Source organism: Mauremys reevesii, linkage group 1 (assembly GCF_016161935.1).
Source record: "Mauremys reevesii isolate NIE-2019 linkage group 1, ASM1616193v1, whole genome shotgun sequence".
Taxonomy (NCBI): domain Eukaryota; kingdom Metazoa; phylum Chordata; order Testudines; family Geoemydidae; genus Mauremys; species Mauremys reevesii.
In genome coordinates, this window is record NC_052623.1 from 68,049,221 (window position 1) to 68,067,557 (window position 18,337).

The 18,337-nt window shown below is 42.8% G+C and overlaps 1 protein-coding gene across 6 annotated transcripts in view; it reads left to right on the forward strand.

Annotated features, from left to right (window-relative positions):
• The window catches only part of ELF1 (E74 like ETS transcription factor 1), a 148,935-nt gene extending 130,598 nt beyond the window's left edge, over positions 1–18,337 (forward strand). For 5 of the 6 annotated variants that reach the window (XM_039530340.1, XM_039530366.1, XM_039530339.1 and 2 more), the window contains exons 7-9: positions 161–353; positions 2,039–2,506; positions 16,607–18,337. In XM_039530340.1, coding sequence (XP_039386274.1) covers positions 161–353; positions 2,039–2,506; positions 16,607–17,225 — 1,280 coding nt within the window. In that variant the 3' untranslated portion in view covers positions 17,226–18,337. Of the gene's footprint in view, positions 1–160; positions 354–2,038; positions 2,507–10,983; positions 11,066–16,606 lie in introns of all 6 variants that reach the window. The other variant, XM_039530372.1, reaches the window with a different exon arrangement.

Consider the following 18,337-nt stretch of genomic DNA (forward strand, 5'->3'; position numbering starts at 1 on the left):
ATAGGAATTCTCAACCTGAAATTACAGTCTGTTCAGAAAGTAACAGGCACTCAGTTCCTGGAGCTTTGTTGTATTTGTGACTTAAATAAAAGTTAAGAAATCAATATAACTGCATTTGGGGAGTTTATATCTCCTGAAAGGCTTTATTTTTTTATTTTAGGAAATACAATTTATCTTTGGGAGTTTCTTTTAGCACTGCTCCAGGACAAAGCTACGTGTCCCAAATATATCAAATGGACTCAAAGAGAAAAGGGCATTTTTAAACTGGTAGATTCCAAGGCTGTGTCCAGATTGTGGGGAAAGCACAAAAACAAACCTGATATGAATTATGAAACAATGGGCAGAGCTCTCAGGTATGTGAGTTTTTAATAGTTGATTATTTTTGTCACAGCATTTTCATGTATTGAAAGCTTGTTGTAATCTGTTTAACAACTGTGAAGGGCTTTTTCCTAAGATGAGCTCTAGTTTTTGAAATATGAAGCTGTTGGGGTTTTTTTGAGGGGGGGGAAGAAATGGGGGGGAACGCTACAGAAATCTTAAAAGTTAAACGCTTAATTTGAAGTTTATACAGAGCAAATTATACAGTAGAAGATTAAAAAAGATTAGGATATACACTGCTGTCCAATTACAAATCTGTGAAACTTGTTTTATTGGCAGAAATTTGTTTTGTGGGTTTTACAAAGTGCTTACGTGAAAGTATATGTAATTCTGTAGAAATCCTGCAAACTCAGAGCTTTCTTTTGGATTGGGTCCGGATTTTTTTACACTTCTTTAATATGGATAATATTGGATTGATTATTTTAAATGAATGCAACTTTACTGAAGAAGCAAAATATCTGATTTATATATAGTAAGCTGTACAACTTGCGTGGAGTGTGGTTTTAATGCTTTGCACATTTAAAGAAATAGAGGTAGATCATCCCTAACCTAAAAAAATTAGTGACGCCCATTACAAATGAAGCACCTTCACTTCTGTTGTAAAAGCTATTGGAAAACTAGTAGTGTGTTCTAAATTCAATACAATCATTTTCGTGGTCAGTTAACCAAAGTATTACTGTTAACTGATATATCTCCCACAGTACTTAATAATGTAGGAAGATTTGAGTAGCCAATACTTCTTCAAGACCAAGCACACACAGTTTCAGGAGACTGAAAAGTCTGAGTGACAAGCCTTTACAACAAACTCCCGTAAATTAAACTTAAAGGTGGCCATCAAATTATTAATTGTATTAACCTTAATATGTGCCAAATGACCCAGTTTCAAATCCAAGATATGAGGGTGTTCCACCCCGGCAGAATTCAGGTCTGTGCATACTTCCCCAATTTGCATATATATATGACTAGAAAAGCATCTAATCATATATGAGTGAGTACCTGTGCAAACTCGAAACTTGCTCATACAGAAAAGTTTGTGCAAATTAGGTGAGCAATTGCACAACCATAGATGGATGCAAGCCTAATTTCTAAACATATTCCCTATTGTTTGGGCATTCTAACGACTACTGTAATAATAATAATAATTTTGCTTAAAGCACTCTCCTCTCTTCCCCCTCAACCCTCTGACTTTTTGTACCTTTATTGTAACTCAATTTGTAAACACAATGGACAGTAATGTTTCCCTATCCTCTCCCCTTTGCTCTACAAGAACCCTGTAGTGATAGGTAATATAGCTCTTTATATATTCTTTATATTATGCGCTTTATTTAGTAAAGAAAGAATTTGAATATTTTACAAAGATGGGAGACTTGAGTCAAGATATTGCCATTTTACCAGGATTATCAAAGTGTCATTTAACACTAGGCATTGCGATAAAACAAATAGTAATATTGGTATCATGAAGTGCAAGTTGCTGTGAGTGATATACAATATGTCTCCATCCTTGAGCATAAAGAAGGGTAACAGGAAATGTCAGCAGTCAGTGATTGTTATTTAGATTTATAAACAAAAACCCCTCCACTTCATTGCTGATGATGATTTGTCTTTTTTCATAGCGAATTATGATATATAACTTGTTGATGTATGTGCCTGCTTTGAACAGATACTATTACCAAAGAGGTATACTGGCTAAAGTAGAAGGTCAGCGCTTGGTGTATCAGTTTAAAGAAATGCCAAAAGATCTTATCTACATAGATGATGAGGATCCGAGTCCCAGTACCGAGTCTTCAGATTCCTCTTTATTGTCAACAACTGTGACTAATAGAAACCAATCAGGCAGATCTAGAGCATCTAACACAGGAACAAGAGGAGGATCCACCACAGTTCTAAAAACAACAGGGAACTCTAAGTCTACTAAACTTAAGGAGCCTGTGGAAGTTGTACAACAGCAGATACCTGGTTTTACATCTGATGTTTTGAGGACAATGCAATCTGCCCAGCCAATACATCCAACTCAGCTTTTTCGGACAGTTCATGTAATGCAGCCAGTGCAATCCATCACAGAAGGACATGCAACTGTAACTAGTAACATGCAGGATGAAACATTACATTCCTCTGTTCAAAACATAAGGTAAGAAAATGTAAAGGAAGGTGATTTATGAACATTTTCACTATCCAATGTGGCTGTTTTCTATTTTGCCACATTGCTCTCCTCTTAATTCAGTTATTGTGATGTGAACACAGTGTGAATGATCAATACATTGGTCTGGTTTTTCTGTTACATTGTAAAATGGGTACTCTGCTAAGACACTATATTTAGGAAAGGGAAGAAAATTGCAAATCTTAATTCTGCAGCATTACAATGCAAAGAATCTTTAGGACTTTGAGAAGAAAGCAGCAAAATGTTAACATTCTTGACAACACTGATTTCTGTTTATTTGGTTCCTGTGCCACTGGTATCTTTATGAATTCTGCTTTTACTCTGTGAATGACAGTATTTTCAACATTGACCCAGATAATGTGTGTTTTACATTAATGCTTTTTAAAAAGAATTTTCTTGGGATTTAATTTCATTCTTGATATACCCATCCCCTTATAAATTGTAGTGTGTCATCGCTTTCCTCTTTTTTTTGTATTCTACCTATTAACATAGATAATAACAGGGCAAAGCACTAAAGTGGCAACCCACTGTCATTGTTGGAACAGCAGCCAGTATGCCTCCATTCCTCTTCTGTTTATAAAAGATAGCTATCAGTATGGCCTCCTAAGACTTTTGTACCTGTATACTAATGTTGGGAGACACAGTCACATTTCAGTGCAGCCCTTAACTCGTAAGTTAGACACTGATCAAGTACCTTTATGTTACTGTTTTGCACCTTCAAGTCACTGGTGGTGTATTGACTAGAGATGCCTCAAGAACAATCACTTAGAGCTATACCCCACTGAAATTATCTTGTAATTCTGGAGCTGCAAGGGAGGAACCGTCTTACTTACTTTAAAAGAACAACACTGAGTTGGGTGTGTATTTTTTTTTCTGGTTTAAAATTAGATATGAAACATCCCCAGCACTTTAGTCCACATTTTACCATTAAATGACACTAGTGCTATTTCCCCCTCTTTTTTTCTTCTCTCCCCCTTAAAAACATTATTCAGAAGCATCTTATCAAATTCTGATTTGCATGAGTAGACCCACATGATTCTCTGCGACTGAAGCATGGAACTCTGACAAATTTAAATCAGTAACATTAATCTAATCAGAATTCCATTTCTGTTTCAAGAAGATTTTATTCTTTCATCTCTCTGTGCTAAGAGAAGGATTTTTTTTAAAGGCAAACAATAATGAAATCACCACTGATCTAAAAGGAGGAATAAGGAATAAGAAGTTTTAAGGGGATACATAGGATAGTCAGAAAACTGGGGATTTTCCGGATACGTATATATGAAGTGGCAGGCCACGACTATAGTCTCAAACCAGAAAAATAATTATATGTTACTTATTGTTTGTTCGGGATAAAAGTAGTTTTAGGTATTACACCTGCCCCATAATCTCTCTGCTAATTGTTGTTCTAAAAGAAATGTAATTATAAAATGTTTTCTCTCACATGTTGCTATATGAAAAACTCACATAAATCAGGGGAAATTCACTAGCGAATGGACTATGTAGCGGAAACAGCAATCAGTGAAACTATGTCCAAAGGGTTGTCAAATGAACAAAGTAAACAAACCCAAAAAACATTTTTCTCTAATATGTCAGTTATATTAATAAGTTATCTTTAAAATTAGTGAATAAAAATAGAATTATGATTTTCAAGTTGATGCTGTCCATTTTAACACTCTTTTTCATTCTTAATTTCTGTGAAGCTCATATGTTAGGACCATTTCAAAATGCACTTAAGGGAGAGAAAAGGTACATCTGATCCAGAAGTTTAGATAAATGTAATGATGAAGAATTTGGCAGGATTTAAAAAAGAAAGTAGAGGAAAGTAGATTTAAAAAAAAGTAGATGGCTGCTTGTTTTCCACAAGACAAAGCAACTTCTGAGGGAAGTGTACTTATGTCAAATAAGATAAAGTTTTGAATTACAGTGTAGTGAATTAAACACTAACATTTAGCATAAAAGTGAGAGACAATTTAAAGTTAGTCTCTCTTAGTGCTCTGTGTTTTTAATATTCCTTCATACACCAAAGAGCTTTAAAGCCTAACTGCAAAGCCCTTAAGTGCTGTATAACAATATGACTTCAGAGATAACTAAGGATTTAATTATTCATCACTCTCAAAAAGTGACTCAGATAATACAGAGGAAGCTCATGAAGAAATAAATGATCGAGGTCATGCAGTGACACCTAAGTCAGGAGAACAATGCTATGAAACTTTAATAGGGAAACAGTACAGCGATTTGTAGAGTAAGAAAGATAGATACCCATACTGAGCCACTTCAGGGTTACCTAGCAAAAACTTCCTGAACAATCTGCAAGATTTAATCAGGAAGGCAGGGAAGCAAAGACAATAATGCAGCCAAAAGTTGCAAAACTGCATGTTGCTATTTCAACATCCTGTTGTGTTTAAAATATTTCACAACCGGACTGTGGGCAGTAGTTTTAAAGGAGAAAAGGAGGAAGTAGCAGTAACGCTAGCATGAAGCTCAAATGAAATAACAGAGCTCTTAAACACTGTCTTAGACTCCTATATTACAGTGATGGGCAGCTGTTTTTATTTTTATTTTTTAAGCATAATGTAGAAACATTTCTGTGGAATCTGTGTTTACGCTTTGCTAGATATAATGACAAATCCAAGACACTCAGATAGATTAAAGAGAAAAATGTTCTGGTCTAGTCAATATAATACATAATTAATTGTATAAGGTTTAGTAATTGATAACCAAAAAAAAGCAAGTATTATAGTTGCAGAGGTGCTTGGTAGATCAACACTAGAAATACATTTTAAAAACTGCCATCTGACAATGGTAGACTAGGTAAGCTATAAATTGAGGGGCTGATGAGTAAGGCTACGTTTTAGTCACAGGTATTTTTAGTAAAAGTCAGGGCCGCCCAGAGGATTCAGGGGGCCTGGGGCAGGGCCGGGTCTTCGGCGGCAATTCAGCGGCAGGTCCCTCTCGGAGGGAAGGACCCGCCGCCGAATTTCCGCCAAAGAATGAAGTGGCGGCGGTAGAGCAGCCTAAGTGCCGCCAATTGCAGCTCCCCCCCCCCCCCGCCACTTGCGGCACTTGTCCTCACCGGGTGGCGCTCTGAGGCTTTGGCAGCACTTCCGCGGCGGGTCCGTCACTCGCTCCAAGTCTTCGGCTGCACTGAAGGACCCACTGCCAAAAATCCGGAGTGGCTCGCGGAGCCCCTATGGGGCCTGGGGCAAATTGCCCCACTTGCCTCCGCCCCCCCCACCCGGGGCGGCCCTGGTAAAAGTCATGGACAGGTCACAGGCAATCAACAAAAATTCATGACCCATGACCTGTCCGTGACTTGTACTATATACCCCTAACTAAATCTTGGGGGGGTGGGAGCTGGGGGCCATGGGTGCTGCGGGGGAGGTGGCCCAGGGGTGCTGCAGGACCCCCATTAGTGGTGAGGAGGGGTCTGGGACCCCAGCTGGTGCTTGGGCGGAGGTGGGGGGAAGGAGCGTTGGCGGGGCTGGCTCAGGCTCCCTACCTGGCTCCATGCCTCCCCAGAAGCGGTGACATCCCCCTCCCTCAGCTCCAAGGTGGAGGCATGGCCAAGGAACTCTGCGCGCTGCCTCCACCCCCAGCGCTGGCCCACAGCTGCCATTGGCCAGGAACTGTGGCCAATAGGAGCTGCAGGGGCGGTGCCTGTGGGCGGAGGCAGCATGCAGAGCTGTCTGGTCATACCTCTGCCTAGGAGCAGAGGGAGGGAGATATCACCGCTTCTGGAGAGCCCCTGACGTAAGCGCTGCCTGGAGCCCTCACCCCGTCTCCTGCCCGAACCCCCTATCCCAGCCCCCTGCCCTCTCCCACACCCAAACTCCTGCTGTTGGGGGTGGGGGGGGGAGTGCAGTGTCCCGAGACTGCCCCAGCAGCGGCCAGTGCGATTGGCCCAGGTGCTCCCCGAACTGCTCAGACAGCTCCTGGGCCAAGTGCACCAGCCTCTGCAGAAGTCATGGAGAATCCAGAAAGTCTCAGAATCCATGACTTCAGTGATCTCCGTGACAAACCCGCAGCCTTACTGATGAGCCATACAAATTCATTGGATGTTCCAGGCTGGTTACAATTGGTCTAGGACAGGGGTGTCCAAAGTTTTTTGGGGGAGGGCCAAAGGAAAAAAAAATAAAAAAAGGCGACACCACACAAAGGGTGGGCCGGGCCGCGAGGCCGACTGGGGCGGCCGCATGGCCGCGGCCGCGTCTTCGTCCGGCCGCCGCTGAGCCGCTGGCCGCCTCATGCCCGCAGGGCAGGTCCACGAGCCGCCGGGACGAGCGCTGCATGCCTGCGGCATGTCTGCGTCCGCTCCGTCCGCCCCGCTGAGCCTCCCTTGAGCAGGCAGCATGGCGGGCAGGTTCCGGGCCCCGTGGACGACCCGCCGCAGCATGGCGGGCGAGCTCAACGGAGCCGCGCCGGCCAATAAAAAAACTGACCCGCGGGCCGCAGTTTGGACACCCCTGGTCTAGGATATATCTCAGGTCCAAATTCAAATAACTAAGTGTCCTTGTAAAGTTTTACCAGGGCAGTCTTGGGAGTTTTGATGAGGTTGAAAACGACACTTAATTTTTTTCGGAAATGTACAATTTAGGGTCTCTCTCTAGTAAGGTTCAAAACAGTTTTTTTCAGATACATTTATAGCTATATCAGTTTATACCCACACTCACGATTGCCTTGTAGGAACCTCCATAAAGGATCAGATCAGTGTTCCAGATAGTCTAGTGTCATGCCACATACAGCAGGCAGTAAGAGGAAGGTACAAGGAACCCCATAATGGACACAACCTACCCTGTGGAAGTTTTTCTGAGCTTACCATTTAGTGGTTGGCCTATACCTTGAAGCATGAGGGTTTCTATTCTTTTTAATTTCTTTATCCTGTCTAATACAACTTTGGATTGTGTTATCCATATAAATGCCTCATGCTCTTTAGTATCCTGCTAAGCACCTAGCTTTAGTAATATCTTGTGGCAAGAGTTCCATGTGCTTATCTATCTGTTGTGTAGAAAAGTTTTTCCTTTTTTAAGGTTTAAATTAGTTGCCTCTTTAACGTTTTCCAGCTGCCTTCTGAGGGGTAGTCTGTAGCATGCAGGGTTTCTGCTAATGGGTTTATTTTAAGAAAACAAAACTGCTTACGTTTGACGCTGTAGTTATATTAGCTACAATCGTGTTTGAAAACTATTGTCAAACCAGATTTGTGCCTGACAGTCCTTTTTTAAACATGGCTGTAGCTAGTCAGTTTTTTCCCCAGGTGAGGACAGTACTTTCCAGGGACAAGATTGCAGTTCTTCTGTCATGACCTAACATAGGGCCTAATTCTTCCAAAGGTGTAAGGCAATATAGTTGTTTGTACCAGTAGAAAATGGGTATAAAATGTGTAAATGAGTTAAAAATTCAGATTTGGTAGCATTCTACACCTGCGCATTGGTGCTGGTACTCAGGGTGCTGCTGCACTTCCTAGTCTGAAGTGGTTTCCGTTATATACAGGGTTTACAGTTTGGTTCAATGGCTCTCAGCACCCCCACTATAAAAATTGTTCCAGCACCCCTGCACCCACGTTGCATAGGTGTAAATGACTGCACCAGCTGCAAGGCAGACTATATCAACTTCACATTCTCCATCATTTATAGCTTCTTTTTGTTACATTAGTGTTCAGTAATAAACTAGCAACAGCATAGAATGATGCCCTAGAGCAGAGGTTGGCAACCTCTGGCACTCGGCTCGCCAGGGTAAGCACCCTGGCGGGCCGGGCCAGTTTGTTTACCTGCTGCGTTGGCAGGTTCGGCTGATTGCAGCTCCCACTGGCCACGGTTCGCCGTCCCAGGCCAATGGGGGCGGCAGGAAGCCGCGGCCAACACATCCCTCATCCGCGCCGCTTCCCGCATTGGCCTGGGACGGCGAACCACGGCCAGTGGGAGCCGTGATCGGCTGAACCTGCCGACGCGGCAGGTAAACAAACTGGCCTGGCCCGCCAGGGTACTTACTCTGGCGAGCCGTGTGCCTGAGGTTGCCGACCCCTGCTCTAGGCCTTGCAAGCCCCATTGTCACTGTACAGGTTAGCAATAGGCACACCCCAAACCTCAAGGCCTATGGGGGTCTCCCTGGAGAGTCCAGTGTCTGCTCCACTGGACAATCGCATTGCTCACAGATTCGCTGCTTCCAAAAAAGCAGCACACCCCAGCTTACCAGTTCCACATCACATCACCACTTTTCTTGACACACAGCACTGAGAGAGATATTTATAGAGAAAACAACTAAATGTTTATTTAACAAAGTATAAAGATTTAAGTGATAGCAAGTAGAAGTATTGGAAAGAAATGGTTACATATAAAAGTCATAACACCCATTCCAAAACTTCTAGAAGAGAAATGATCACCCAGAGTTATTCCAGTGTTTTACAGGCTTGGCTGTGATCTTCCATTCATGAGGAAAATCGTGCTGTCAGCTTGCCTCCTCAGCAAAAGATCCAGGGTGTCTGTACCCCCAGATATATCAAAACAATCCATTGTCGTTATTCATAAGCTGGATTCCCCCGACAATTGTTTTTTTTCCTGTATACTGCTTTCTTGTAGATTTCGCAATCTTTTAATCAGCATCTGACTCAGCATGTGTCCCACAACCCTGCATTGTGGGGCACACAGTGATGAGACAGGGCGATATGTCTTGCCACCCCCTTCCTGAAAGGAACCTGTTGCCTGCCTTAGTAATATAATTTTCAGTTTAGATACATAACCCCTTAAATATTATCTCTACATAAGTTTCACCATGATGACCAGTGGGCTACTGGCTCTCAGACCACACATGCCACCCTTTTGTGAATTATTATGCACATATCCAACCCAGGGGATCCCTGTAAAATCTTATGCACCCCATATCCCTCTGCCAGTTGGCATCGAGAATTCACTGAGTCACAATCACCATGGCTAGGTCCTCATTCTAGAAATAAGGGCACAGTTTCCTGCTAGCCAAAGATGAAAGATGTTGTTTTTAGCCACTATTTCAAGGTGTTCAGGAGCAATGATTAATTCAACAGGACCCCAAGACAGTGCACTGCCTGGACCTGAAGAGGACAGGAACCTTTCAAATATCTACACTAGCCAAATTTTGTAGGCCTTTTTAATTATAAAATGACATGGTGATTAAAATGCCTGTGGCCTGTCTATAGTACAGCTTAACCACTGGTAGCATGAGTGCAGTTATAGTGATGCTGAAAAACAGGTGCAGATTTGCCTGTTGTAGACTTACCTACAGAGGAGGAGAATTCATCAAAATACTTCCCTCATCTTGCTTATTGTACCATGTGTAGTCACTTATACTTGTGCAAAGTGCGTAAAATGCTACCAATCTGATTTGGTAGCATTTTGAACCTGCTTCATACTCACTTTGCTCAGGTGTAAACGACTATCCAAAGTGAGGGCAATGAAGAACCTGGCACTGTCTTACCCAGATTTAGCATGAGCCAGCTGCTTTCCATACATGTTCCTGTTTCTTTCAAATGCTAAGCCAGCTGGAAAACAACCCTGTCTATGATGAATATGAAAGAGCTGCAGACCTGGGTGTAATCAGCACACTGAGGTCGTCGTAGACCATAGCATTTCACATCAGCGCCTTTCGTTCTCACATGAATGTTGAATAAGAGTGGTGACAGGTGAGTGTCCTCAGGGAAGAGAAGCAGCTATCCATCAGGGCCCTCTCGGACATCTGAGAAGAAATGAACAATGCCAGTTTAATATGATTTAGACCATAGGTACTTTGCTTCTGTTCGTGGCCTAAGGTATAGGCGCCAACTTCTCCTGGTGCCAGGGGGTGTTCATGCCCCCCCGCCGCCCCTGACACCACCCCATTCCAACCCCTTCCCCAAATCCCCACCCCAGCCCTGCCTCTTCCCTGCCTCCCCACTCCCTCCCACAGCTTGTTACGCAAGTGCTGGGAGGAGACGTGGGGATGGTGCGCTTGGGGGAAGGCAGAGGCAGAGGTGAGCTGGAGTGGGGTGCTTGGCTGCCAGTGGGTTTTGGCGCCTGTGGCCTAAGGAAATCCTCCATCAGTTTAATCAGTGATGTCTCTGACCTATTCCAAATGGAAACCTAGCTAGGAGTCTAAAATACTGGTGATCAAATAGCCACTGATATAATGCTCCTCAAAAAAGAGAGATTAAAGGTAGGTGACAGATTATTAGTTGCAAAGAGTGGCTGTGTCAGGTGGTTTTTGTTTGTTTTATGAGTACACTGGACTATGTCTCATGTTTAAAGGTGACAGAGAAAATCCCTTATTGAGGAATTGGTCAACAATAGGCTGATGTGATCTCTGCAGGCTTTCACCAAAAAGGTCATAAATTCTTTTTGCTGGTGATACCAAATATTTTTCTTGATGGCATTTGGCCCAATCATAAATGCATTAGGAAGGGTGCTATGATCATAGCTTTCAACTCTCACTTGATTTTCCTGCAGGTGGGAAAAGACCGTCTCAGACTGTTTTGCTGTTTGCTTTAATTTCTCCTGCAAGAAGGATCAGAGCTGTTTGCAGTGGGAGGTACCTGAGTCTTTGGTTGTGCAGAAGCAGTTTGAATTTATGTAGTTACCTTTCTTTCCAGGACAGTTCTTCTGGTCATGTTAGCAGGTACTATAGCAGGGATCGGCAACTTTTGGCATGCAGCCCTGGCGGGCCGGGCCGGTTTGTTAACCTGCCGCGTCCGCACATTCAGCCGATCGCGGCTCCCACTGGCTGCGGTTCGCTGCTCCAGGCCAATGGGGGCTGCAGGAAGCGGCGCGGGCCGAGGGATGTGCTGGCCGCCGCTTCCCGCAGCCCCCATTGACAAGCCTTATGGCTCTACCATTTACTTAATACATGACCTTAGGCAAGGTGCTAGACAAGAAAGGGGAAGGTTCTGACCTTCCTTTGGAGGAGGGGATGTTAAGGTCCAGTATAAAGGTATCCAGTGACCCTTTCCCCCACCATCACCTGTGTACCTAAGCAGATCAGCAGCTCCAGTGTGTCTGGCTGTGTGTGCAGGCGTCTGGTGATCACTAGGGATGTGTGAGGTCTTAGGCCAGTCTATTAGAGGCACTGGTGTGGGATGCACTGCATGCCAACAAGATTTTCACATTAGATATGACTTGTACAAGTGGATTTACTCCAGTGAATCTATCTTAACTCTGGCATCTGAAGTTGGCTCTAAATTGCATGTCATGTGCATCCCCCCTCCCTAGCTCTCCTGGATTTACATTGTATCAATCAGTTGGATGAGTGGAGGAAATCTGGGGAAATTTCATCTTTTCCTTCTTAAACTATCTGTTCCTACATCTGTATGTTGAGTAACTTTTATGCTAGGGAATGATTTCTCCTCAGTTCCTCTCACTCTCTGTTTTTCTTTATCTTGCATTATTTAATTTGCTAACTATATTGTTAAACACTGCTTACCTTGGCTTGTAGCTTCAAGATTTTCATCCCCTTCTTTGCGTTTTAGAAGTTTCACAAATGAATCACTATGAATAAATGTTTCTGTCACCTGTCAGCTAGTGTTTGCAACAGCACTCTTCATCTCCAGATGAGTGACTGTGATGTTGCACAACACTAGATTATAACCCCACCCAATGAACCAATGAATGGATTTTTATCATTTCCCTGCCAGCAGGCTGAAACGAGGTATGGAACATGTCTCATCTTTTCCTCAGTAATAATCAGAATCTGTATTTTTTCAGCAGTATTTCCTCTTAGCCAGTATTGCTCAATAGTCTTGTTTTTTAAAAGTAGTAGCTTCTGAAAGACTCTTGATAGTGTACCACTCACAGACTTGTGCAGTAGCACAAGAAGTATAGTAGCAATGGTAAAATTATTAACAGAGCAAAACATAAGAGAAAACAGAGCAGCCAAGAAAAATTCTAGCTGCCTGGGTTTTGGCTGAGTAGTTTGGAAGATAGGGTTTGTTGAATGAGTAAAATGTCGGTATCTTTTCAGTACTATTTGCAGTAAGGGTGGGCAAATAAATTTTTAGTCTGGGCTGGTAGACTTGTGTCTAAATCAGCCTTGTTAAAGAAAATCTACTTGCCCATCTTTACTGTAAACATCAACAAATGCAGTTCCATACAACACACACTGTGCATGAGCACACACACTTACCTCACTCACTACTTGGTTGGCTTCCTTTCTCCCAGCATCCCACATTCCATCTTTCTCTTCAGGTTCTCACAGTGTCCTCATTACTGTAATAGCTGAGCACTCCAGAAGGGCATTAAGCAATGAGACTTTTGCAGTGTGGTTCTTTCTCCCTTTTGTGCCTTAGTCAGACACACCCCCAATTCACTGTCATTCATTCCTCTCCCCACTCTGTTACTGCTCATTATCCTGACTTGATCACCCTTCCAGGAATGTGCTGGCCGCCACTTCCCGCAGCCCCCATTGGCCTGAAACGGCAAACCGCGGCCAGTGGGAGCTGCAATCGGCTGAACCTGCAGATGCAGGTAAACAAACTGTCCCGGCCCGCCAGCTTATTTCCCTGATGGGCCACGTACCAAAGGTTGCTGATCCCTGCGCTAAGTCATGGTATCTCCCAAGCAGGGCTGGCTGTACAGTTTTTGCCTCGCCAAGCAGCGCACCGAATTGCCGCCAGACAGCAGGGGGCAGTCCATGTGCCCTTAGGGCGGCAGGCGCGTTTCCACTGCGGCGGCAATTTGGGGGCAGCTTCTATGTTTAGCTGAAGCCGCCGTGGACAGCTAAACATAGAAGCTGCCGCCAAATTGCTGCCACCACGGAAACGTGTCTGCCGCCCTAAGGGCACACGGACTGCCCCTGCCGCCCGCGGCGGCAATTTGGCGCGCTGCTTGGGGTGGCGAAAACACAGGGACTGCCACCCCTTGCAGATTGCCGCCCCAAGCAGCATCTTGGAATGCTGGTGCCAGGATGCCAGCCCTGCTCCCAAGGACCACCCACTTGTGGTGTCAAAATGAGGTGTTACTCGCAGTGCAGATATGTGACCCTCCTTGTTTCTTGAGGAATGTAATTTAACAACATTAGCATTTAAATTAGCATTGCTGCGTGTTGAAGTTAACATCTCATTGAGATGAACAGAGTAGTTCATTCCTCTCAAAGATACTGTTCCAGGCTCTCTGTGGTCTTATTTTTGCTTGGGTAACATTGTCATTTTTGAATTTTTCTTTGCAACCATAACAACTAGACGTACTTTTTTATTTTAAATGAAAGCTGAAATTCTGGAGAATATAGTTGTAGCTTCAGAGAAGAGCTGGTATGGTGTATAAGACCATCAGAATGGGAATATTGGGTCAGACCGAAGATCCATCTAGCCCAGTATCCTGTCTTCTGACAGTGACCAATGCCAGGTGCCCCAAAGGGAATGAACAGAGCAGGTAATCATCAAGTGGTCCATCCCCTGTCTCATATTCCCACCTCCTGGCAAACAGAGGCTAGGGACACCATCACTGCACATCCTGGCTAATAGCCATTGATGGACCTATTCTCCATTATCTTAATCTAGTTCTTTTTTGAACCCTGTTACAGTCTAGGCCTTCACAACATCCTCTGGCAAGGAGTTCCACAGTTTGACTGTGCGTTGTGTGAAGAAATACTTCCTTTTGTTTGTTTTAAACCTGCTGCCTATTAATTTCATTTGTGACCCCTTGTGTTATGTTGTGTTATGAGAAGGAGTAAATAACACTTCCTTATTTATTTTCCCCACATCAGTCATGATTTTATAGACCTCAATCATATCTCGCCTTAGTCATCTCTTTTCCAACCTGAAAAGTCCAAGTCTTACTAATCTCTCCTCATATGGAAGCCGTTCCATACCCCTGATCATTTTTGTTGCTCTTTTCTAAAGCTTTTCCAATTCCAATATATCTTTTTTGAGATGGGGCGACAACATGTGCACGCAGTATTCAAGATGTGGGCATACCACGGATTGATATAGAGGCAATATGATATTTTCTGTTGTCTTATCTATTTCTTTCTTAATGATTCCCAACATTTTGTTTGCTTTTTTGACTGCCACTGCACATTGAGTGGATGTTTTCAGAGAACTATCCACAATGACTCCAAGATCTCTTTCCTGAGTAGTAACAACTAATTTAGACCCCATCATTTTATATATATAGTTGGGATTATATTTTTCAATATGCATTACTTTGCATTTATGGCCACAGATTGGATGTTTTGGAGCTCACATGTTAACTTCAGCAGTAGCTCTTCAAAGCTGCAGTAGCCACCTTAACCTTCCATCCCAGTGGGGTCTCCTACCCCTGAGGGAATTCTGTGCTAAAAAAATAAAAATTCTGCACACAACATTTGAAAATTCTGCATTTTTGGGTCAAAATATCACAAAATAATCATGCCAGTTCAATTATTTTGATGATTTATTTCAAAATATCTGTCAGCAAGTACATCTGTTAACAGTACAGCCCCCAAAAGAACAAAGATTCTGGTAATTTATTTTTTGACAAAGAGATTCCTTAGTAGGCATATTAATACAGAACTTTGTGTAATTCATTTTAATTACAATACAGAACTGTATTTCCTGCACATGTCAGAAGCAATGCAAAGACTTGGGGGAGTCAGGGGTAATGGACAAGCTGAGGGAGAGGGAAGGAGCCTAGGAGTGAACCTGGAGGGTGTTGGGTGTGGGTGGGAGAAGGTTTTTTTGGGGGCAGGGATTGTTAGGTAGTTGGGACGCCTCCCTCATGCAGACCCTGACTGACCCCAAGCCTCTCCCATTCAGTCAGGCACGTCTGCCCCTGTCCCTACACTCCCCATCCCTGTGGGTCTCTGCAGATCCCCTCCCCAGGCTCAATGCTGTCACCCACTAGCTCCTGAGCCCATGCCCATCTGCCCCCACCCCCACTAGCCATTCTGAACCCCAGTCTGTGACACACACACACACACACACACACACACACACACACCCAACAGCCCTGTGTGCCCCACTCTGTCCTAACCTGGCTCTGCAGGTAGGGTTCTATGAACTTCTACTCCTTGGGGACTTCTGCAGGACTGGGCATAGAATTTTGTATTTTCCCATATAAAATACATTTTGCCTAAGAAGTGCTGCCATTCTGCCTTTTGCCCACCAGAAGCAAAAGCAAAAACTGCAGCACTTCTTAGGCAAAATGTTTTTAATGCAGGAAAATACAAAATTATGTGAGACAGAGGAATTCTGCGTGTTCGCAGATGTGCAGAATTCCCCCAGGATTAGTCTCTTTGGGTGGTAATAGCTGCCTCAGTGCCTTCCCCTCCATCAGATTTTAAGTCTTTTCCTGATTGCATGTGCCAGCGCCTTTCCTCTGAGCTGTTCCAATTGCAGTGCCACATCCCTCATCTCCATGGAGGTGCTGGGGGCTCTTGAATGTTGGTCACATTAGAGTTTTTACCTTGAGTTAGCTGGCAATGAACTGTAGATATTTTCACTTTGTGAATGCTATTGAGGGTGCATCCCCAAATGTTTCTTCCAAGATGCATCATTTTGTGGTTTTCTGCACAAACGGTAAAGGTTTAAAAAAGAAGTGTGTAGGCAAGTCCATAGGGAAGGAGCCACTGGCACTGCTTCCCTCCCTCAAAGGAGAGAAGGATATGTGGAGGGGTGGAAGTGCCTGAGGCTGGAGACAAAGCAGGCCTTGCCCAGGGAATCTTCTGGGCTCAGCCACCTAAGCCTGACACAGAGTGATTGAGTTGAGAGGGTTCAACAAGGGCCATTGTAGATACTCGCTCACTTTCTTTGCTGCTGAATGGAGAACAAGTGAGTAGAACTCCCTTTACTGGCAAAGAATACAGTAGTGGCAGCTGCTCCCACATTGCTGGCCCCAACAGCTGTAGCATCAGTTAAGTTCACATTTTTTATGGATTTAAGTTTATTTTACTTACTGTAGGAAAACAAGTACGTGGAGAGAAGGTAGGTGCTGATGGATTTCAACCAGAATCAAGTCCAGTTTTCTGTGGCTGGAAGGACAGTAGCCCCCCCCTTGCCTTTCTCCTCCAAATTAGTAATTTAAGTAGCCTGTGTTGCAAAACGCTCATTCAGCAATAGATCAGGGAACATTCTAACATTTTCCTGTTTTCTAATCTTAATAGGACTTTACAGACCCCAGCCCAAGTTCCAGTGGTTGTTTCACCTGGAAACCAGCAGTTGCATACTGTAACACTCCAGACAGTGCCTCTTACAACAGTGATAGCCAGCACAGATCCAGCATCAGCAACAACATCCCAAAAATTTATTCTCCAAGCCATTCCTACTTCGCAGCCAATGACAGTACTTAAAGAAAATGTCATGCTGCAGTCTCAGAAGCCAGTCTCCTCCTCTTCATCTATTGTCTTTAGCCCAGCCCAAGTTCAACAGGTTCTCACCAGCAATGTGCAGACCATTTGCAATGGAACAGTCAATATGGCTTCATCTTCATCCTTCAGTGCTACTACTCCTGTGGTAACTTTTTCACCTAACAGTTCACAGATGGTTGCTCATCCACCTGGCACAGTGATCACTTCAGTTATCAAAGCACCAGAAACTAAACAGACTGTTGTACAAGAAATGATGAAAGAGGAGGTAGAAGAGGACACAAAAGATGATACTGAGCAGTCAGAGCAGAGGTTCCAGCAGCAGCCTTTTGTGATGGTGGTATCCAATTCAAATGGATTCCCATCTAACATGCAAGTGAAACAGGAAAGTGAACAGTTGGAATCCAATTTATATTAATAAAGAAAAAAAATCCCTGTGGATGATTATTTTCATAAATGTGATGGGACCTTTACAGTTGTGTGTGTGTGTGTATGTGTGTATATATATATATGATTTGATTCTGAAGCAGATGTTACAAAGCTACTTAATTTCTACAGTTAATTGTTAGAAGTCATGCATTAGAATGAGTTTTGATTTTCTGTTAATTGCTAAATGTTATAAAAACATAAAATTATATAGTACTCATTTTTCAAAACACAAGCATGAAGGAACATGCATTTTATACTATGAAGACTTTTTCTTGATTTTTTTTGCCAAATGTTCCAAATTTCTTACATATTATGCATTTTCAGTCTTGCTAATTTACATTGCAATACCATATAATATTTTCTGTTTAATCTGCAAATGTGTCATTTAACTTTTGAAACAACCGTTACTTTCTACAGAACAGCATTTTCATTCCATGTGTGTGAATCTTATCAAGTTTACCAAATACCTATTCCGTACCAACGAACTATGTCAAATTTTACTTTGAATAATGGACAGTGGCAACCAAGCTTCCTCCTGTTGCATTTTTGCAGCACAGTCATTTGGGTGTGCAAAATAAAAATACACTCCCATTATGAGAATACATAAAGCATTTACATATACCAATAATGGACAGTGCCAGATCTATATTTTTATATACACACGTCAAATATACTTAATTACAGAAACTAGTGGCATTGCTACAGGTGCAATTATTTCATACTATTTTGTGGCTATGAAGTTAAACAATCTTGCTTTCTATTTCAGATTATTTTGTAGGGGGGAAAGTGAAATGTATACAATTTATGCAAGTGTTCTGAGATTAATACTTTTATGAGTTCCTTTTTCAATTGTAAATAATGTACATTTAATTTCACAAAAAAGTTTTTCAGCTAATTTGTTTCCATAGAGCAATTTTTGATAGATACAAATAAGATCATTATGTTTAGAGGTCTAATGTTATATGTATTCATATTACAGAGTGAATTTGTATTTAAAGACAGATTTTTAAATGACAGAACCCTACTGAACCTGGGTTCTTTGTCTTTTGTATTTTAATTGGTTTATTATGAAAATAAATCAAGTGGAAATTTTTTTCTGTA